This window comes from Dermacentor albipictus, chromosome 8 (assembly GCF_038994185.2).
Source record: "Dermacentor albipictus isolate Rhodes 1998 colony chromosome 8, USDA_Dalb.pri_finalv2, whole genome shotgun sequence".
NCBI lineage: Eukaryota > Metazoa > Arthropoda > Arachnida > Ixodida > Ixodidae > Dermacentor > Dermacentor albipictus.
In genome coordinates this window covers 66178841-66202250 of record NC_091828.1, presented here as the reverse complement: position 1 = coordinate 66202250, position 23410 = coordinate 66178841, and the positions used below count along the sequence as shown (strand labels likewise).

The 23410-nt window shown below is 46.0% G+C and overlaps 1 protein-coding gene across 1 annotated transcript in view; it reads left to right on the top strand.

Annotated features, from left to right (window-relative positions):
- Nucleotides 1–3757: 3757 nt before the first annotated feature.
- Nucleotides 3758–23410, top strand: part of LOC135914274 (uncharacterized) — a 52813-nt gene continuing 33160 nt past the window's right edge. The window contains exons 1-6 of the mRNA XM_065447059.2: nt 3758–3939; nt 4181–4285; nt 15688–15865; nt 16701–16852; nt 18017–18272; nt 20478–20641. Coding sequence (XP_065303131.1) covers nt 3837–3939; nt 4181–4285; nt 15688–15865; nt 16701–16852; nt 18017–18272; nt 20478–20641 — 958 coding nt within the window. The 5' untranslated portion in view covers nt 3758–3836. The remainder of the gene's footprint in view (nt 3940–4180; nt 4286–15687; nt 15866–16700; nt 16853–18016; nt 18273–20477; nt 20642–23410) is intronic.

Sequence of the window (23410 nt, the reverse complement as noted above, 5' to 3'; positions counted from 1 at the left end):
AATAATACATTTCATTGAAACTCCCATCGTGAAACGGTTTCCTAAATGCGCACAGCAACATGGAGAACATATGCTCCGAAAGATCTGTTGTCAGTGCACAAAGCTTACTACACGAACCAAAAGCTGCGAGAATGCGCGCAAGCGTCAGACTTGCTTACCTTCAACATGTGGTCAGCGAACGCTCCTTCGTTTCGCAGGCACCACGCGACGACGCTCTTTCCAGCGCGAACAGTGTCGAATTGCCGATGAACACCAGTGCACGAAAGCGAAATTTTCAGCAAATTCTTCCACGCACCATAATTCGAAGCCACAGCACCAGGTATTCTAAGAGGTGAACGCGGACAGGCGAGAACAAAGGCAGCTCGGACGGGCGCTGTAGTAGACGGAAGGCACTGGCTTATCACAGGAAACATAAGGCGAACTAACAGCGTTACACGGGTCCAGAAGTTTCCTCATGGTTAATGCACACGATACGGAACACATTTTGTTTATGCACTTCTAAAATACGATTTAATTACCGTTTAACTGCAACGAGCACTCTCACAAGATGTATCATGAGAAGCCAACAAACAAATACACGATGGACAACATAGGGGAAGTTACTTGTACTTGCTAACTGAGTTCAAAAAATCAAAATTACTGGTGATGAAAGTGGATGAAAAAACAACTTGCCTGAGCTGGGGAACGATCCCACGTCTTCGCATTAAGCTTCCGATGCTCTAACCGATTGAAATACCGTGGTGCCATTTCCCCGTGCACTATCTTGGGTATTTACGTGTTACTACTACAACTAACCTTTGGAGAGTTAGCCAGCGCCACCGCTCACAAAGCCTAATTATCATTAATTATCATTTCTTTATTTCAATAATTAGGTACAAGTAATTTCTCCTATGTTGTCCTTGGTGTCTTTGTTTGTTGGCTTCTCGTGATAAAATTGATAATAATCGGGCCCCATTGTGAACCCCCTTTCTTCTCGTCCGTACGGACAAAATGACAATTCAGAGTGAGCACTCCACACAAATCTCTTTTCACAGTATCTAATGTAATGAAAAATTATCGGGTCTTGGAAACACTAAGATTCAATGCGCGAAATGACCCCCTCCTCCTTCTGGTGGTTTCGTTTTGAGGGAAGCAGTGGGGGAAATGGTGCGGTAGTTCATGGATAAGGTATGCAAAGTTAAAAATTGAAAGAAAGGTAGAGCTCTGCTAAGTGCACAACTTGTTTGGTTAAACTTGCCACACGATGGCATGTCGCCACGAGATAAAGGTGAATAGTTGCTGAGAATTGTTCGTGGGCCAAACCACCACAGAAAAATTACGCGGATTTCTACGGCACGCCCGAACACACTAGGCCCGTCCATGCACCATCGCATCTACTATGACGTAGATTAATCAAATAAAGTAAAAATATTAACAGAAAAAGAGAATAGGAACAGCCCAGACTTTCCTGGATCAATGATCGCTGTGCTTGACGAACACGCGCAGCTGGATGCTGGGCTGTGCCCACTGGATATTCAGGGCTGGTGATTCGCAGTCAGGTAATTGTCGCTGCTGACACTTTCCACTTGCCTGGAGCACTTTCAGGTGAGACATTTAAGTTGCAGCTCATCGCGCGTCAAGCTCACAAATATTTTGTTTGCAGAATATATTAGCACCTACTATTTCGCAACTTTCATAATTTGTCTCTTATGAAAACACGAAACTCGGGAAGCGAATTAGGCGGGTGGATCGCATCTGTAATGGCAATGGTCCTTCGCCCTCGCACCAGGCATACTGGTAGTAGAATACTTTTCTCTCTATTACCCACTTGCAAGATAATTCAAAGTGCCTTCTAACGCCAACTATAATAATAATAATAATAATAATAATAATAAAAATAATAATAATAATAATAATAATAATGTCCCTTCTATAACCCTCAGTTGGATTACCATACAGTGCAGTGATTTCTTCGCATAATACATTGTAGAATGAGAATGGGCGACAAGAAATCTGCTTGAAATAGCAAACATGACAACAAAATCGCTGCCAATGAAGCAAAGGTCTTGAAATGCGCTTTTAGGGCACCACAAAATTTTCAAAGCCGCTGCAGAGTATTATAACTATGTGGATAGTCGGCAGGCTTCCTCGCAAAGAGAAGTCTCAAGAAAGTTAACTATCCTTAACGCCGCCCAGCGATCTTCACGCGTCTGCTACGTGTGAGAGGTCGTGCCGACCTTGTCATCGTTGCCTATCCGCAACCGTGATCTTTACATTGTAGTCGCCGTGATGACGTCATCGTGTTATCGTGTGTCGTCTTCAATGGCTTTGTCATGCTACAGCCGTCATCGCTGATATGCTCGTACCCAGCTTCATGCTGTCGTCTCGCCTCGCCTTCTTTTTCGGGCTGTCATTACCTTCGCAAACAAAAAGGAAACATAGGGATGAAGTATTTCTTTCTATGTGCGCAAACTGAAGCTACTGCAGTTATCATGCTGTTTATGCAGATTGACTGAGCAGAAGCATAACAAACAAAATATCAGCTAATATATTCGCACTTCGGATGACGTACCATAAGCAGAAATTCCTGAGGCAGAGGTAATGCGACAACGGCAAAGGTGGGCACATTAAGATGACTTTGATGCATTATTTTTTTCAGCCTGTGACCTCAAATACCGAAACGCGTGCGTTAAATGTCATAACCGACAGGTGCTCTAACATTTACTATTCTTCTGCTATTTGATTGAATGAAACCGAATACTGTACTTTATTTTTCTGAAAACTGCGCACCAAATCCTTTTAGAATGCTTGACAATGAAAATATTGCTCGTTCATCAAATACACGGAGGTGTGCGAGTCAATGTGTCAGCTGTAAAGAAAATGTTGCAATGCAGGAAGTTGCATCGGCGGCCTTGAAGTTCTGTCGCGAATCGCTTGTGATAGAAAAACCTTAATACCACTCACGTCTACGCTAGACGTTTGCGTTTGTGGATGATACATTAGCCAGAGAAACATCTTTAACTAGATTATGCATACTAACGCGACAGCGTTAAAGAGCTCGTGTAGCAGAATAGCCGGTGTTGTCGGCGTCAGCAGCGTTGGCCGTGAGCGAAAAGTGCTGGAAGGCAATTTTAAACAAAAACAACTTACAAGCTGGGCTGGGTGGGAATCAAATCAGGGTCTCTATAGTGTTAGACGGAGACGCTTCCACTAAGCCATGAGTTCGATGGTTCAAAGCGGGGCAAAAGCGCCTCTATTGAATGCGGTGTTGCCTCAAAAACGTGCCGTAGAAAGTTATACTGCGGTGTATATCGGTAATTATGAGCATGTGAATTACAGGAGTCGCAGTTAAACGCGTAGCCAAGTACGTTTCCGCTGCATTTCTTCTGCGCTTGGCGCACACGCAGAGCCATCTTGCGGCAAACACAGAAGACCTCCTCCTCGCAGTGTTCGGCGCTGCCCCGACAGGTGGCGCACCACACGCCCGCTTCTCCCCTTCGTCTCGTTTGAGCGCATTGGGGCCTTGCGTGGACCGGTGCGAGGATGCCCCAATACCCTTGCGTTTAATACGTTTTCTCGCTCTCTCGCCTTCCAACTTCCAGCGTGCGTCACTCGAACCCTCTTGTTTAGGTGACGCGACTTCTTTTTCCGCTCAGAGCACGATTTCTAGGTGCAGCGTCCGATGCGGGACGCTTCTGACGTGATCGCTGCGCCGTAGCGCGTCTGGTGGGAAAGCGTCCCCGGCGACGTGTGCCGTGCTGCTGGCGAGGAGTCATGCGTCTGGGTGGTGCTCCCAAGCGAGATAGAGGACGATCGCATCAAGGCGTCAGCCCCATGATCGCGTCCGCCTTCATGGCATGTCGCGGCCAGGCTGTCCATGCCGATCACGACGTTTGGCTCGCGTAGATTGTTTCTCTCTCCGAGACACCAAGTTCTTTGGTTTGTTGCGCCTGCTCAGGTGTACGTTTCAGCGTTGTGTGACTCAAGAGCATGCCGAGCGATAGAGTGGGTGGTGCTAATGGGGTGCGATAACGCTATCGCGTTCCACTCTTGAAGGCGAAGCTTAAGCTTCGCCAAGTTTTTTTTGCGCTAGTCTATGCGGAATGTCTAGTAATTTTTATCATTTTCGGAGATAGAGGTTGACAGTATTTATAGCTCTACTCACTTTGTGCGTGTTCTGTTCCATTTTTCTTTTGTTTAGGTGTGCTGTGTCGCCGACGAGGTGGCATGGTCCCTACAAGCATGTTACAGCACGCGTCCAATCATGATGTGGCCGTACTGCTCGTTGCTCTCAGCCTATCACAATGTAAGTGTATGGGTTCTACGTTTCACATAATTATTTCTCTATGCGTTAGAAAGAAATCTGGTGTTGACGTTTACCACCACGTCCGGCAGGCAATAAACAAACCATGCGAGAGGCCGTTCACACATGAATACTTTAGCCAGAAAAAATTACAACAGGCACGCTTCTATGGGTAACGAAGGGAGGAAGACAAGTCAAAATAAGTGACGGGGTAGACAGTGCGATAGCGCTGCTTTCACATCTAGTATTTCTGACATGCATCAACGGTGCGTACAAGAGAAAGGATGCTCCTTGTGATAGCATTTGGTAAAGCTGCTTAACAAGAATGCTGTCGCAGATCCATATTGGTAACCTCGCCTAATAATGCCGCACGTATATCACTATCCGTACTTTTCGGATTCATGATGCCTTCCATAGCTTATGCACTACTACAGGTTGGCCTGTAAACACGCAACCGCGGCAACCTATTTAGTGTCCACAGCGGCACGAAGGGGTCACCCTTAGGTCGCCAATTCCCTTCTCCTGCGCCAACTCATTCCAACTAGCACATGCTAATTTTCTAATTTCCTCACCCCACCTAGTTTTCTGTCATCCTCGACTGCGCTTCCCTTCTCTTAACACCCTTTCTGTTACCCTAATGTCCACCGGTTTTCTAACCCACGCATTACATGGCCTGCCTAGCTCCATTATTTCCTCTTAATGTCAATTACAACATCGGCTATCCCCGTTTGCTCTCTGATCCACACCGCTCTCTTCTTGCTTCTTAACGTTACGTCTAACATTTTTCGCTCTACCCCTTTCTGCACGGCGCTTAAATTGAGCTCCAGTTTCTTTGTGAAGCTACAAGTTTGTGCCCCAAATGTTAGCATAGGAAGAATGCAGTTGTTGTACACCTTTCTTTTCAACGATAGTGGTAAGTTCCTAGTCAGGATCTGCGAACGCTTGCAGTATGCTCTAACCCATATTTATTCTTTCCTAGCTTTCCTTCTCATGTTCAGAGTCCCCTGTGAATAATTGACCTAGGTAAGCGTGTTGATTCACAGACTCTGTAGACTGTCTGGCGATCCTGAACTTCTGTTTCCTTGCCAGGCCATTTATCATTACCTTTGTCTTCAGCATATTATACTTCAACCCCACTCCTACATTTCTCTTTGTTAGGGTCTTCAATCATTTGTTGTAACTGGACCCCGTGTTGCTGACCAGGGCAACGACATCCGCAAAGTGAGGGCTGCTGAGATAATCGCTGTTGGTCTTCACTCCTAAGCCGTCCCAGTTTAATTGATTGAATACTTCATCCAAGCATGCAGTGAATAGCATTGGGGAGATTGTGTCTCCTTGGCTGGCCCCTTTCTTGATAGGCAGCTTATTACCTTTCTTGTGAAGGACCGAGGTGGCTGTGAAATCTTTGTAGATATTTCGCAAGTATTCACGGAAGCCTCCTGTACAGCTTGACTATGTAGTGCCTCTGCTAGTTTGTCGGATCACGGATTACTACAGATTACGGTATGTCTACTGAATGAAATGCATTTTAGTAGTCCATGAACCCCATATAGAGAGGCTGATTGTACTCTCGTGATTGCTCGATGATCTGATTCATGACATGGGTGTGATCCATTGTACAGTATCCCTTCCTGAAGCCAGCATGTTTTCTCGGTTGACTGAAGTAAAGTTTTCCCTATATTCTGTTGGAAATTGTCTTCGTGAATATTTTATACAATAGGGGAAGTCAGCTGACGGGACTACATTTGTAATTCTTTGAAGTCTGTCTTTTTTGTGGATTAGTGTAATGTTGGCATCCTTCCAATTACCTGGCACCCATGAAGTTGTGAGACATTTCGTACAAATGGCTGCAGCCTCGCCAAGCATGATGTCTCCTTTATTTTGTAAAAAAAATTGACTACTATGGACTACAACTACTATAGACTTTGACTTTAGCTTGGGAACAATACCTGCAACATTCCCTCTGTGTGAGCGAAACAAGAAAGTGCAATACATCCAGTCACGCTTATCACGTTCCGGTCGCCTGTGTGAGTGCTTCCAGGAAGCAGACACCGAGAAATGAGGAAAAGGAAGAGAGATACCTTGGCTGTCAAGGTCTCCCACGAAACTTAGCTCTTGTTTGCATTACAGCTGCTATCAGCTTGAAGCTAAGTAGGAATCTTACATAGCCTGAATATATCAGAAACTAGGAGATCAATCGGCCTGTTGTCATATTGAAGGAATGATGGCTAAATGGCGGCGTTGTAGTAAATGAAAACCCCACGTTTATTTATGCCAGCAGTTTGAATTGTGAAACTCCCCTTCGTCATGGCAGTTTCGAAGTTTATTGCCCCATAAATTTAACACGGCCCCGACGAAAAGAGTTGCACTCTCGAAACTGTTGGAATAAATACAAATTAGGGTTTCGCTTACGACAATGCCTAATTTATGCCATCATTTTTATATTATATGCCGGGGATCACACAATGTTCTTATCTTTAGTCTGGGTAAATATTAGATGCTTGAACAGCCGTTGCTGTCCAATCGCCAATTACCTCATGTTCGCTATTTACATTTATATTCCTGGTTATAACGCCAAGGTTGCAATGATAGTAATATAGGTGAACGTTGCGGGTAGCACAGTTAATTTCAGCCACTTGGAAAACATGAGTGGTTGTAACGGTAATCGTAAAGAAAAATTGACCTTTAGAGCTTCGATATCGAATCTGGGTACACCAAGGGAACTGCTCACGTGACCTTTCCCACATCGTTTCCTTTTTTTACGCGAACGGGTTGACCGCCTCTGCGGACCTCTTGTAATAGCCCTGACACACGGGCAAAACTAAAGTCCTTTCCAGTAAACCCCTTTTGCTACTCTGAAGGACCCTTTGCAGAAAGGAGTTGCGCTGATGACACACGGCAACGCATTGAACTTCTTTAGGTAGTTCCTCAGATGAACGCCGCAAAAAAAATAGCGCTGGCTGTTAAAGCCACAAGAGAAAAAACATTCCTAAAAAGCTGCGTATTTAACTACACTTAGCTACTGTAGAACCTCAAAATATATTTTTTTTCATTGTTGATGGCTAATAATGCTGATAGTCGTTTATTTTATTCGCGTTTTTGCGTTGTTGGCAACTTGGTCCAGCAACTATGTGCAGCCGGTGATTTGCTGTGCGTGCTGTTTATTCTGGTGATGCCCACGTTTCTGTCGTCCTTTTTCACGTCTTTGTCGTCCTTTCCTTTGTGCACGCAGGGGTAACGCGTTTTATTCAATATGTTATTCCAACAACTGTGGTTTCTTCTGGGTATTTCCTGCGGGCGCTGACTGTGCAGTCTCCATCTCGCGACGTGAACACACCACATGCGCGCAGCAAACGATGACGACACTGCCGGAATTCAACATGGCGGCACTAGCGACGTTATGCGAGCGTTTGAGAGTATAGAGGAAATCTTCACTATTCGACGAATTGTATTACCGCTAACAATTAAAACATTTTCGCAAAGTAAAACAAACACCTATGGGCACCGTAGTTGTGTGGCAGGTTTCCTTCTATTGACGAGTTGTGCAGGTTGTGCGCGAGAGTAACTGCTTTACCGCTCGAAAAGTAGTTGCGCGATTTCCTTTCGCGAGAAGGAACTTTGCGGTAAAGGAGATACTCCTTTGGCGCGTGTCACTGCACTTGAACGCCTTTCCGGTAGATGTCCCCTTACCTAAAGGACTTTAGAGTGCCCGTGTGTCAGGGGTATTATTGTGTCTCACAAGGACCTGCGACCTACCATCGCTTGCGGTAGAGACGCGCAACAACCGATTGGACGTCCAGGCAACTGGCTGCAGTGAGTGCCGGGGCCATCTGCGCGTTCTTTTGCGGCATCGCAGCGATGAAAAGCTAATTTGTGCCCACGAATACTGAACAGATGGCGTTGTGATGCGATTAACATAAATAGGAGACTTGCAGCCGCTTTAATGTGTGTGTGTGTGTGTGTGTGTGTGTGTGTGTGTGTGTGTGTGTGTGTGTGTGTGTGTGTGTGTGTGCTTGTGTGTGTTTATGTGTGTGTGTGTGTGTGTGCGTGTAACGTCTTTCACGTTGCTCTTCAAAAAAGAAATACCATTGAAGAATTTATCCCCTTGCTGGACGGAATCAAACCCGCTTCACACGGGTTCAGAAGTCCGGCGCTGTAGTGCTGTTTCATAAATGCGCGTTGGCCGCAAAGAGAGGAATTCTCAGTGCATCTATACAGCGGCCCAGATCTCAGAGGCCACACATGGTCTATGCGGCAACGTCGCTGGATGCTGTGTCCAGAGGGGACATCTAACATATGTAATGGGCAAAGCGTGTAGCAGGGGGTTACTGGGCTGATTCATGGACACGATGAAGTGCTACTTGCAGGCAATGCAAGGTATTTCCGGATACTTGCAAATATCTGTCGCGATGCAGTGACGCACTAGGGCTATAAATCTAGCACACAAAAATGGCGGTTTACAATGTATATTGAAGATTCCAGTACTGACGTTGTATTCAATCAACAGCAAGGCACAACAATTGTAATATAAATATGTAGGTATATGCAGACACGAAAAAAGAAGATTCACTAAGAAAATTTAAAATCGTCGAATTTTAAAATCGTCGAAGTCGAATTCATCACTTTGAGGCTACACTAAATATGTGGTGGTGAGAGGAATCGGGAAAGGAGTAATGGTGCCTATGCTAGCGTTCACAAATAACATTTTGTGCTTGAAATCAGACATTTTGACGGGTTTGCGAGTTAACGTAAGGTTAGTCATCATCATCATCAGCCATATTTTATACCAACTGCAAGACGAATGCCTCTCCCTGCGGTCACTAAAAGATTGCTAAAATTTTACCCTTCGCTTGAAGCGTGACCCGCAGCAGCGTAGCGATCAGTTGTTCCCTGAGCGCTAGGCGACCAGTGCGCGAGGAGCCAGCGATTCTTTTTTTTTTGTCGAACGCGCAAACGCAACACGCTCGATTCAGGGAACCCGAACAGTACACTACAGGTCGGCCAAGATAGCACGCCATGCACCTTGTTTCAGTTCCTGCAGCGTGGGATAGGACATGTTGATTTCCCGCACCAGCCACACTTCAGCGTCCTTTTTTTTTGCCTATGCAGCGTAACCGTGCCATGCATGGATCGCGTCATCGTTAAGCTGGACTGTACCGCACGTTTAGCTTGGCCAAAGGAATGTGCTCTTCTTGAAGAGGAGGCAGAACGCGTCGAGGCTCCACTGTTGAACGTAGACAACCAGACAGAGAAAACCGGCTGGACTCGGAGAATACTTCGCATTCAAAGAACATCGCGGGTGTGCGACAGCGTCGTCAGAGCGCACGAAGCAGCTAACAAAATATACTAACTCTGTGGCTAGCTAGCAGGTGTGCGGCAATAGTTCGCTGATAGACCGGAATACAAGGGACAAAAGGAAAATAAAGATTACAGCACGGGCCCCGCTTTTTCACATTCCTTGCTGCACGTCACTTATGCCGGGCGATAGTATCGGCGTCTTTTTTTCTTACAGGGAAGCCTTTAAGGGCTAGTTCCCTCAGGATCGTGTCCGTGTGTCAACCTACAACTCGAGCCTTCTCCTCCGGCGTCCCCGTCAGACGCCACCTGCGTTCGTGCCTTTGAGTACGCGCCGTAATTGACGCGGCCTTGCTAGAATAAAACCTCATTACGTGAGCCCATCCTAAAGATCCTGCGATGCCGGGCTGACCCACGACGGATGTAAAGCAGGCGTTGAGCATCCCCAAACGTGGGCCAATCCCGAAGATAGTGAAATGCCACACACACGCACGGCGTAGGTGCCGTTCACCATTAAGGGGCCCACATGCACAGCTTCGCTGGTCATCCTTCTTCACAGAGTGGAAGGCGGCTGAGTTTATTCTTTAGCTTGGTTCCGGCGAAACATTTCTAGGTTAAATGTCCATCTGTCAGGTTTCTGTGTTGCTAGATGCGGTGGAGTGTAAATTCTCTCGTGCACTGATCGATGGCGTCTTCTTCCCAGGTGATACAGTCCTCATCCCTAGAGAATTTTTAAGTTTTGGTGTGAAAAAAAAATCATCTTTTGCGAGCTCTTTCTGGCGGCTTTTTCGGTACTTCAAGCGTAGGCTTTCGCACAGAGGCTACTGCAGGCCAAATTATCTGAAACTGAGATTTTTACGCAATTGAAAATTTTCTTGCAGTTGGCCTCTTAGGCTCCCACTTCTGTGTTGCAATGGGTCCTAGTGTTCACGTATGTCTGCAATCAGCCAATAATTTTGCGTTCGAAGTGCCACCGTGGTTTCTGCAGTTAAAAAAGCACAGATATGCGGTCGCTCATCATCGAGGCACCATCCACCAAGATGACAACTTGTTGGCCCAAAATTTGTAAACAAAGATAAGGTGCCTCAGGAAGGGTGGCCAACGTTTCGATAGGAGGACCTATCTTCGTCCTATCACTCTCCCCTGTTACAACGGCGGCGGAGTGCAACGGTGGAGCATTGGTTAGCACGCTCGGCTACGGAGAGGTAGCAGTGGAAGTGAGGCAGAGGATCGCATCCTCAACGTGTCCACTTTTCTTTAGTTGGATGAAGATTACGTATTTCTTGTGCCATTTTTCTACCGCGGCTTTCCTTCGGCGTCTTTCTGACGATGGTCGGGTCACAGAATAAGTCAAATATTTCTCTCTCAATAATATAACCAAAACGCTGCCGCAAGAGTGCCAAGTGGTCCGGTCCGACACGTGCGGCCTTTCCTGAATTCCTGAATAAGTGTTCATTATTCCTCAAGGATGGCACCTTTTTAATCATATGACGTAAGTTCGGTGGTTGGTGAGCGAAAGCATCTTCGATTACTACTTCTCAAGAGCCCGCATGTGCAGAGTGTCGAGATATTTGAGAGGCGCCATGGTAATTTTGGTACATTAAGAACTTCGTGAAATGAACTGTTCAAAGTCACATATAGGAGAAAGCACATGTGCAGCCACATTCACGCAACACGGCGAAACTTCAAATAGTCCATTCACTGCAATTGCCTTCTCTTGCCTTGTTCTCTGCTTTTATGACGAAATGCCACCTTGCCATAGTTAATCACTTGATCAGGAAATTAATCATATAGTTAGTGTGGCATGCGCAACCATATTTGAGTGAACCGGTCCGTTGTCAATGAGAAAACATGAGAACAACATGAGAAATGAGAACAACATGAGAAATGAGAACAACATTACTTTTCCAAAGGAACTTAAGAGGCCAGAACAACGGCTGGCATGAACTTACAGGGTGTCAGACCGGGCTAGTTGGGGTTCCATTGCTGAAGTGACTAGCGCAAGAGCAGTCACGGGACACAAAAGGGCGAAGAGGACAGGCCCTTGTCGTCGTCGTCCTTTCGTGTCCCGTGTCTATTTTTGCGCTAGTCATTTCAGCAGTGAACTTACAGTCGTGTCTAAAGAAATTCGTTTAGTGTGAAAGGTGCATCAGTTGTCACTTCTGCCTTGTAGTTACATCAAACTTCCTTTAGAGAAACTCACATGACGGAACACGTGAATAAACTCGAGACTTCCCGTTGCGACTGCCCGCTAGGGCGGCAATCCGAAAAGACACATTTAGGAAGCTGCGCTAATGCCGCATAACGTGTTCATGATTTACTAGTAAACTCAGGACCGCAGACTTCCCACCTCTTTGACCACAACTTCCCCTCTAGCCACCCTTACGAGCGCACGTAATTTAGACTTTGCAAACCGCAAGAAGGAGAAAATCAATTTGTTTTATTGTTCGGTTATAATCATCCAGTCCTCTGCGACGCGCTCAGCTGTTTTAAGATAAGTGCATACTCTCAAATGACCGTAGCATTCTTTTTACATGATTCCATTCGTATATGATTGAGTTTCACGACAAACAGGCAATGCCGAGGCTCAAAGCTAATGTAAACCACACCAGTATACCAACCACAAAAACCGCTGTGTTGAGCCACACCATCAGCCTGACACAGGAGGATAACGTAAACGCAGCACAGCGATTTCAAGTACAGAATACTTGAATTGGTTGACAACGATGTCGGTGACTGAAAAAAATATTTTTTTTTAAAGACTAACAATAAGTTGTGTCGGGGTTTCGTTGGGTTGAGCTTAAACTATAGTGCTCTTGTATTTTATATCCCACGCCATACAATCAGACAGCGAGACTTTCCCATTCACGCTGGCAATTCACAGACGCCGCTGCTCTTCATGGAGTAAAAACCTACACTGCTCAAAATAGTTGACAGCGCGCACACACGCAGTGGCTGATGAGGCGCGTCACTTGTTTGAGAAGCCAATAGAAATATCTGCATACTGCGGCCACAGCTGCACCAAAAACCTAAGCACTGTATCTGCGACAACCTTGCACGAACTGTTGGAAGGTGGCGCGAAGACGTAGCCACTATAGCCATGGTGTATTTAGGCATTGGAGCCATGGTGTCCCGGGGTCTCGGGAGTGGCTGACACGGCGGCCGCTCAGATTGAGCGCGCAAGCCTGTTCTTGTCTTGTCTTGTGTCTTGTGTCCCAGACAGTGGCGCGTACCCACTATGGGGGATTGGCCAAGAAGCAGGCGGGTTTCCGTAAGGTTAGAAGTGTAGAGAAACTAGATTTGAGTAGTAGAGCGTGGGACGATATTCTATTCACGCGCTACATGCACGTGAGCTATCTTCTTCTTCGCCTCCCTTGGAGGCGATGGTCGCGCCGCTACAGGGCTCCCCTCCTAGTGCAAAGCGCGACAGAAATGAAGCCTAGTGATAATGTACATGTAAAATGTGCAGATTGTGTCGTCGTTGCTAGTCTCGGGTTCACACAATCCTAGGGAGCAGCACCGACAGCATAGGTTGTGAGCGAGGTGCCGTCACAGTGATACCGCAGCGCGAAATCGCGACCTGCCGCAGGATTTCCTAGATGCCCAAGCCTGTAGAAGTGGAAGCTCCAAAAGTGCGCAGCTACAAAAAGTCTGGCAGTTCGAGACTTGCGCGCAAAGAGCGAAAGTGCTCGTCACTCATATTGTTGAGGTAGAATTGGCTTTCGAGCTGAAGAAACCAGATGGCAGAGCTGTTCCTGCAAAACATCGGTAGATCATGCATCCACGGAAGGTGTGAGCACAGAACATGGGAAGGCTCGCCTGCTGCTGCTTGCGTGGTCGCTGAATTCATCGCGAAGGCCGTGCTCATGGCGTCTCCGAGCCTACGATAGGGAAATCAGTGCCCAATGAAGCTGATCGGAGAGGCTCGGAATCAGTGATGAGTGAGGCACCCACGAAGGCAAAGCGGACAGTTTGCGGGAATGTACAAGGAAGGAGAGCGCCATGCCGTACAGTGACTGAAAGCGCTCGTGCTTGGCCCACTCAATACCTTGGAAAGAGTTGTCGCGCAGCTGCCTTTGAGAAGGCGAGGAGGCTGACGGAACGAGTGCAGACTACGTCCAACTGGCGCGTTCTCACGAGTGGACGCTGGCGATGAGAGATGATAAGACGCAAAATGACGTGGTGGTTGAAATGGCGGCAGGATGGTGTGACATAGAGTTCGAGATGGCGTAGTGAGCAAGCATGGCTGCCCGCAAGTCCTCGTATTAGTCGGGCCGTAGGGTGATAGCTGGAGCCTGGCACCCAGACGGTGCCTGAAAACCCATTCAGAAGGAAGTGTCTGCCAAGCTTGATGAACCAGATGTCCGGTATGCCGATGTAGAATTCTCGGACACCCTATTACCGCGAGACGTCTGCCGGACTGCGTGATGCCATGTCACTCACCTTGGCACAGTCGGTGAGCTGGCACTGGCATGGCTGACCTCTGTCATCCGGGTCACTCATTTGTGGGAGGCGGTGCAAATAGGTACCCGCTGTAGCCACGGTCTATTTAGGCCGTCGAGCTGTGGTTTCGTGACATCTCGGGAGCACCCGACACCAGGCAGCTCTGGTCAAGCGCCACTAGCGTGCTCTGTTGTCGCGCTTCCTGCACGTGAGCCCATCTTCGCTTGCTATGGATGCGATGGTCGTGCCGCCACAATGCGCCATAAAGGTGAATTTCGGAACGAGGGAGCTAAAAGATCTCGAAATAGTTCTGCAGTACGCGACGGCAAGATATTCAAGCAGTGCGCCCCCGTTTTCCCAACCCACTGAGGAGGAAAGGCTCGAGGTCGCCCTTTCCTCCACACCCTATGAAAAACTCTGTGGCGGCACTGGAAATGTGCAAACCCAATTAAATCACTCAAATCTTGTAGGTGGTAAACCGTAGTAAACGGTTTAGCATTAGAGTGGACAATCCCCCTTGGGGAGAACCTTCAAAACACCCCATTGTGCCTGGCAAGCAAATAGCCTTCAACAAAATTGATTTTCGCTTCTTGCCAAAATAATGATTTACACGAAAACTGAATGAATCGGGGCATTCGAAGACTTCATATTTGAATGTCATCTAGAATGCCACGCTGAACTCAGATGGCACAGGACGGTGCTCTGGCCGTATCGTGAAAGATGGAAATAGAATAACGCGATTGTCTTGCACAAGTTTTGGAAACCTGTCGCACTGACCCCAATGCTATTTCATCTGGAGAACACACAAAAAGAACGAAAGTAAGCATGATTAACCAGAATTATCAGAATACAATTGAATAGTAAAACATTGAACGTCCTCGAACAAATGAAGAAGGACTTGCCTAAATAAACCGTTTGCTCAACAGCTGAGAATTTTTATCCCAGATGAAGGTATACATTTTGCCTAAGTCAAGCCAGCTTTCGCATGCTGAGTCTGAAGATGCCGACATTTGTCAATCTACGTAGTGCCAATTCGAAAGGGTACATTACGGTCATGCTGAAAGGGACATGCGCACAACACAAAAACGAAAACGTCAGGACGTAATCAGTTAATATAAACTATCCTTTGGGCACTCTCACATAATCATGTTTACCTTAAAGGTGTCATAAAATTATTCTTTCTTCAATTTACTACATTAAATATTGCATTGTCATACGAGATCACATTTATTAAAAAATATATTGTCTGCTGTGGTGGATGAGCGGATATAGAATTTTGTTGCTGGACATAAAGTAGCTGCGTCAATTCCCCGTAGAAGTGCCCAGGTACATAGATCGGGGGCACGTGAAACAAGAACAGGTTGTTTAAATTATTCCGGAGGTCCGTCCTCCTTCCCCACCATTGTGCCCTTCATAACACAAGCACCACAGTTCTTTCTGTGTGTTCCTGCGACGAAAAAACCCAATTATTTTATGTAAATTATACGCCATTCAGACAATGTAAGCAATGTTTCAATGCCGGTAAATTGCCGATAAAGTGAAATCAGCTGGAAGGTTTGCGGCTACGGATAACCTACTGTGGGAACCGAGACCACATAATTCACACGCCAATGAAACTAACCCGTATGGATGAGATCGCGCTCTCTGAACAAACACGCTTACCGCAGTGAGCGGCGTCTGGGCCCGAGCAGTGTACGAGGAAGTCGAAGGAGGCTACACCGCGGTTACCCTAGCGGACATCCAGCGATTGGGAGAGGCCAATCTGGACAACGCTGCAAGAAGCTACATCGCCAGTGGAGCTGACCAGGAGCAAACTCTCAGGGAGAACACCGCGGCGTTCATGAGGTGCCCATTCTTGATTCGGTATATTGAATAATAGCACACCCGCGCACGCTCGTCAACATTATATTGATATACGTAGCGTACAAATAGCCAAAATGCTTAGTATGGATTAGAATGTTCTCCTTAAATTCTTTGCGTACGAGTGAATAATTTGCTATTTACTAATAATAATAGTTTAAGCAGAAATATATAGCGCAGCTAATATAACAATAGACATAAGCGTTCAAAAGTTGCTCCTATTCATGCAGCTTTCATGAGAACACGTATGACCTTTCTTGGAAACGTTAATCCGAGCAAAGTAATCGTTGCCCGCAATTTTGCTAGGCGGATGCCATGAGGACTGCCCATATGTGCGCTGCAAGTAGCTTTTCTGACGGAAAGTAAGGTCTCTACTATTAGGATTGTCTACGCACTGTGAGTAGTCTTACTTGAATGTGTACATTTGTGGAAGATAGTAAGCATTTCCTGGTTCGATGTGGCAATGTTTGCATCACAAAGCAGACATGTTTTGTGGTGGTGGTGTACATCGCAGGTATCTTCAACTCTATGAGAGCTACCCTTCTGTATTCACAAGAGGCGAATCTCATCTAGGGCGTCTGGTAGTACCTAGTTAAGTGCACTCGAATGCTTTTTCAATTCTTATAGTGAATGACCTAACCATCCACTTAATTTGTTAGCTGTTCATGTTTCTAGATTCGCAGCCCTTAGCACTAATCTGTATCTTCAAAATCTTAACATATGTTTTATTAGTTTCATAATACAACTGATGTAAAAATAAACGCCACAATTTCAAGAAAATGTGAAAACTGGACAGACAAATTGAAAACGTGCTATGCAGGCTTCGTTTCAGGCCCAAGGTCCTTGTTGACGTGTCGAAGATCAACACTGCTACTACCGTGTTAGGCCGCAGAATATCTTTCCCTGTCGGCTTCTCCCCTTCGGCTGCTCACAAGATTGCAGATCCACTCGGAGAGTTGGGCACTGCAAGAGGTAAGTGGACAATAATCGCTTAACTAGCTTCGTGAGCAGCTCTAAGAAATCCACTTAGAAGCCATGCTAGTAATATTATTATTGTATTGTGTTAGGGAGGGCGTGAAAATAAATTGTGATATTTTGCGACGGCGCGAAACTTGAAACACTCCACTTCTTTTGGGGCAAATTTCCCGGAGGTCTCAGCTGCTCAGGTAATGGATGTAAAAGAGAGGTTTTCGCTGATGCTCAGGAACCAGACGTGCTTTGAAGGTCTTGTTGGGCATTATTATGGATGCTTGTGTTGCGGTCCGGTTGTCGTCGCTATTGATGCTGATCTTTGGCAGGCACTTCCTCCCCTCAGATGCGAGTAGTTCCAGAATGATGAAGCCGCTTTACGTCATTCGAACATGAAAACCTCGTTAAAAGGTACATTCTAGCTTGAGATTACGATGTGTACTTAGCGTGCACTGAAAGCACACAATTAATGCTAATAGTTGGAAACAAACAGCCGTTAATGAAATGTAGGAAGAGTGCGCGAGTGTTCGCTTCTCTCGCCACTGGGCTCGCCTGAACATGTACATCGCTTTTTTGCGCATTTCGAATCCAGGTTAACGAACATTTTGCTAGAGACAGAATACATCCGAAAACATCATTGCCGCTTAAGTTCTACCATTGTTTTCGACTGTTGTACTATTAGTAGCCGGCCAAGAGTCGCAGAATCCTGCCCCGAAGAAAATTAGCCAACCCTTTACACACAACGCAAACATGGCAGTATTGCGCTTCGTCAGAATAAATTTTGACGAAAAGTTTATTCATGACGAATGACGAAGATTTGGACATATACAAAAGGCTAACACTAGCCTAAAAAAAAGCTACTGATTTCTTACCGAAAGGATAGTGATGCATACACACTTTTAATTGGCGGTGTAGCTGAACAAGGTCGATTGCAGTCGTGGCGGCGCAGCCCATGGCATTCCACACGACATTTTGCTTGTCGCCACAGTAGGGAAAAGCGTTACCTAGATGCGCCGTTCCACAGCTTGCTGATGTGTTTTGGCACTAATATACAAGCAATAGATGTGTCCGCCTATCCGCACAACCACTCGCTTCCAAGACGGAAAGGCACCGCATGGGCAAATAAATGGCGCACAAGGCAGCAAATTACGACTTTATCTGGTGCAGCGGCCCGGGACGCGGGAACGCTGATGATCGTGAGCACCATGAGCACCACGTCGTTGGAAGACATCAGAGCCAGCGTGCCTGACGGCCTGCTATGGCTGCAGACTTACATCTTCGCCAACCGCTCCCTGACCGAGTCCCTTGTCAGGAGGGCCGAACGCCAGGGCTTTGCCGCCGTCGTTGTCACTGCGGACTCGCCTGTCCCTGGACAGGCCGAAAGCCTCGGCATGAACAAGTTTGTCCTTCCGGAAGGCCTAAGGTGAGCACTCGCTTTTAGCGTCTTCCAAATTAGGGTAACACATGCGGATTAGCGTTTCAGCACAAGGGTTCGCCAAGCACCGCTAAGAAATCGGAAGAAAAACTCTGCAAACAAGAGTGAAACAAATGGATGCAATGGGAATGAGTGGCTTCTTTGAGAAGTGTTTCAATCACATTTTAGCCGCAAATTACGCAATTTACATATAGCGCTCCATCGTTTACAGCAACCGCGAATTGGTGAAAGGGAACAGCACTGTGCGCTTGCAAAGCATCAAGCCAGGCAAAGCTCCCGTTTTCTTATGGGGGATGATTCGTTACACGTTCCCGTTATTTGCTGTGAGCACACAGCGTTTTTAGTTACACAAATTACTTTATTAACATGGCTTCACTTTTACAAACCGCAACAAAGTTTGAATATCTGAGACTGACAAGCAGCACATTGTTTTATGATAACAGAGGCGACGTATAAAATAATGTTGCTGTTGCCAATTTTGCTTCCTATGGGAACTTGTCTGAATCAACTTGCTCGAACCAAGGGCCCTATAACGTTAAACTACTCCCATATGTTTATATTCTAATTTCTTGACGTCAAATTTTTGTAACCGCTCAGGAAAGCACCGGGCGTTGACCCGCAGTGTTGTCTGAACAAACCAATCAAACGCTATCCTCGTTATGAGGAGAGCGAACGAATAACATTGCCTACACTGGGCATGCCCACTGCCTACACTGAGCGTACTACACTGAGCCTACATGCTCAAGTGGAGAGGGATGAAATAGGGCCGAGCCACTGCACTGAAAGTCGATAACTGGATGAAGGATGTTGTGCTGGCGCCTGCCGTCAGTCCGCTTTCCATTATTTAGCTTGCGGTGGCTGGTCGAAAGTCGCGGCGACATGCAACGGCAGCTTAAGAATGACGCTAAAACGGATACACAGCAGAGTTGGCACAATGAGGTTGTAAACGTGCCGAAAGTGCTCGAAAACATTACACGGCCACGCAAGAAGTGTTAGTATACTCAAATAAACCCATGCTCTCCGGCAATTGCGAGCAGCCAGCGCCCGAGCGATCGGCGGCAGCCATCTTTTATTCCTTTCGGAAGGGGCAGCCTGCGGCTATCCAGAAAAAGATTCAGTTATGTTCGTCATATTAATGCATCCTTAATCCGTACACGTCACTTTGACGCGGCGAGTTGTTGCGGTTTTGTGACGTCGCGTGACACGCAGGTGAAGTGGGTGCAGACCGAAAACTTTTGACTAATAGCCGGCGGCTAATGGCAAAAAGTCGTTCAATCAGAAATACCTGTATATCTTTTTTCTGTCATATTATGCATAATCAGTGTATACGCGTCATATCAGATGCGGAGCTATCGCGTTTTTTGTGACGTCACGTGACAAACAGGTCAAGTGGGGGTTGTCCAAAGAAGTTTCTGACCAATCATGGAGGGCTGATTGCAGAATTGGTATAGAAAAGTTTGGAATAGTTTTACGGTATAGAGCCCTAAGTGTCCCTCTGGTATTATGTCATTAAGAAAAAAGTTCCAAATATGTATTTGGAATATGATGAATGAATCTTTAGAGAAAACAATATTTTTGGTGAGCTTTGGAGCACGATACGTAAAGCTGTACAACGAGACAAAATTTTCAAACTTTATAGACAATTCAGAACCGTTGGCTGGTGTGCCATTTGACTTATAACGTAATATACAACGCGGAGCCTGAATTTCACATGTGGCCACATTTATTAAAACTTTATACCCGCCGTGGTGGCTCAGTGGCTATGGTGTTGGGCGGCTGAGCACGAGGTCGCGGGATCGAATCCCGGCCACGGCGGCCGCATTTCGATGGGGGCGAAATGCGAAAACACCCGTGTGCTTAGATTTAGGTGCACGTTAAAGAACCCCAGGTGGTCTAAATTTCCGGAGTCCTCCACTACGGCGTGCCTCATAATCAGAAAGTGGTTTTGGCACGTAAAAACCCCAAATATATTAAAACTTTATGGCTGAGTGCATCCCAGCTGTAAATTATCTTCTCGAGTTTGAGATTCCCTGAGCCGTACACCAAATCTGATAGTTGCAGTATGTCCTAGTCCTGAATAAGGTTATATGATAAAACGGAGTTCGGGCTCCATAGTTGCGTAGTCGTAGAAAACTGATTAATATGCCACAAATAAATCTTCCATGGATGATACAAGGCACCTGTTTTGCACAGTTTCGCCAATCTGGAAGCCTCATGGCCAGGAAAATCATTCACGTTCGACCCTTCAAGCGAGGATTTCGTTGGTAACCTATTATCACCTTCTGCGACGTGGGACGACTTGCGCTGGTTGCGGAGCATCTCGACTCTACCCATTGTTGTCAAGGGTGTCTTGACGGGTAAGGGCAACAGCCACGAGCATCTGCATAGCCTAAACAGATTTTCCTTTCACGTTGTCTGCAGAAAGAGCAAGACATTTTGTTATGTCTGACATGACAGGACAAAAGATCATTTTTCGACGTGCATTCTTTTTAATGCGACAGCCATACACGGCTCATGGGACGAAAATTTAGCTGTCCAGCGTTAGTGCATCCAAATATAATGACACGACAATTCGGGGATGAACCCTCTACCTTGTGAGAGTCGCAACCATGACGTTTTGTGTTAATTAGGATAAGGTGAATTAAGGCGGGTTTCATTAAGACAGAGTTAAGGCACGCGAACCCACAATTTTTGGTAGGAGTCGAACTGATGACGTCTTGTGCTAACTTGGTTAATTCGGGCAGATGTATTAATATTGAGGTAATTAGGGCCCTCGTACCCGCAATCTTCGTGCCAACGACCTTTGGTGAGATTGAAACCATCGAGTCCACTTGAAGATATGGGCGCACCGGCCATATATCTCCAAGTTGAATTCCTACTGACATCGTGACGGCCGAGAGGTGAACCCACTACTTGTGGTCGTAATTAGGCCGAAGTGAATTCGGGCAAAGGCAATTAACATAGAGTTCATTAAGCACTCGAATCCACAACCTTCACTGGGAGTCGAAGCCACTTGGAGATATGGGGGAACCGGTGATATGTTCAAGTTGGATTCCGTTTGGCATCGTGAAGGTCTAGAGTCAAACACACTACCGTTGGTATTTTAAAAGGCTTAATTATTAAGGCACAATTAAACAAAATAGAGTTAATTAAGATATTCGAACCCACTTCCTTTCGTGGGAGAAACCGTGACCTTGTGTGGTAGTTAAGGTGAACCTATTTGATGTAGAGGTAATTAAGGCAATGGAACCAAAGGCGCTTGGTCGGCGAAAACAATAGGAACTAACAATGCATTAGAATTAATATGTTAAGTGATGCAATGAATTCCGCGTGAGCGGGCAAGCTTTAGCCTTCGTCGTCTTTAGTTTATGCAAAAGTACCTGTTTTTTTTTTTTATCAACACGCGGAGCAACCATTGGCGTCAGAGCTTGGTTCAAAAGGCCGTTGATGTGTAGAGCAGCACAAATTGAAAGCGGTGTTGAACGAGAACTAGGTGTGAGACTACAGTTTCACATATTGGCACTCTAATACAGAAGGAAGTAGACCACATCTTCCTTAAGTAATGGCGTGCAGACGCTGCAGGCTAGCAGATTAGGTTGCCATCGGCTGTTTTACAGGTCCAATGACTCCGAAATGGACTGAATAATATTGCAAGACATTATTAACAAATACACGTAGCCTACTTCATACTGCACAGGTGCACTCAAGTGACAAGTTTATCTAGGAGTAGCCGTGTCGATGGAGCATTCGTGATAGCAACCGCAACTACAAAGTACCTACTTGAATTTTTAATGTTTCTGTTTCTGTAGACTTTGACAATGCACACCAAATCCCATTAGTCTTAGTTGCGAAGTTATTTTTGAAATGTCTGTTAAAGATTTGCGTGCCCACTCGCCATCGGGGCCCTCAAACAGGTGACGTCTACTAGTTACCACATGGTTTGCTTTGGTGGCATCAATAAGGACGCCACAGCGTAAGGCCGAATTGCACTCCAAGGTGTATTGAAGCAATACGAGCAGGGCACTTACTGCATAGATAACCGTGTTGAACGTAATAAGGAGAAGAGACTTTCGGCAGCAACGTGACCCAGCGGAATATGTTATGTTGTATATTTTACTTCTGAAAGAACTTAGCAGCACAGGAATGCCTCAGAATTTGTTACAGACCGGCATATTATTTCAAGATGTCACTAGCAGCAATCCAGTTCGCTAGATTTGCCTGATTTGGCGCATCTACCGAAGTGCCGAACGTTAATGCTCTGCGGATACGGCGTAAATTCGGTTATTATCCGGTGTGATCAGGCCATGTAAAAGTATTTCTGTGAAAATTTACAAATAGCACGGGACAGGAGGTGAAAAGAAATGAAAAATCATCATATTACTGCCAGTCTGGCCTGTATTAAGACTTTGGTTCAATATTGTTCGTCTTCACAAAAAAGTGTTATTTCAGCTGTGTACCCTGTTGGCGTGCAGTTTGAATCTGACGCTAGCATGTCTATTTCCTGAGAGCTTTTCCTCGTTATGAACGTTTTCCTCATCATACCGGGCTCATCTTCCATGGCATTCTTATAACGGCGTGCAGCTACTCGCAGCTGCAGGCTTCTTTGGTGCTAAGTTTGTTTTTGGTGTTGTTGCAGCTCTGTTCAACCTGTGGCGTACCGTCACTGTTGCGTCCTTAGTATCTGTGGCTTTATGAATACAATGGCCTGAATGCAGATTTCGATAATAAATATGTGAGTACCACTATCGGTCCTAAAGAAACGCTGGTTAGGAGACTTGAATGTTTATTCTAATGTCCATTTATGTAGGCCGGAGGTTGTTCCTCGCGAAATCACAATTTTCGCTGAGATTTGTGATTTGCAAAATATGGTTTGCACTGTGGGCCACTATGTCAACACGCATGCCTGACAGCACGCAGGCGAAGCACGCTTTCAGTTTTTCGATTATTTCGCTTTTCTTTCGGTTATTGTTTGCGATCATCAATCAATCAATCAATCAATCAATCAAGTTTTATTTTCGCCGCAGAAAATACATTGTTACAGCGAAAACAGGGGGCCAGAGAAAAAAGCTGCATCTGTGCAGCTTTACTAAGCTCTAGCCGCCCGTACAACAGCAGTGACACGACGG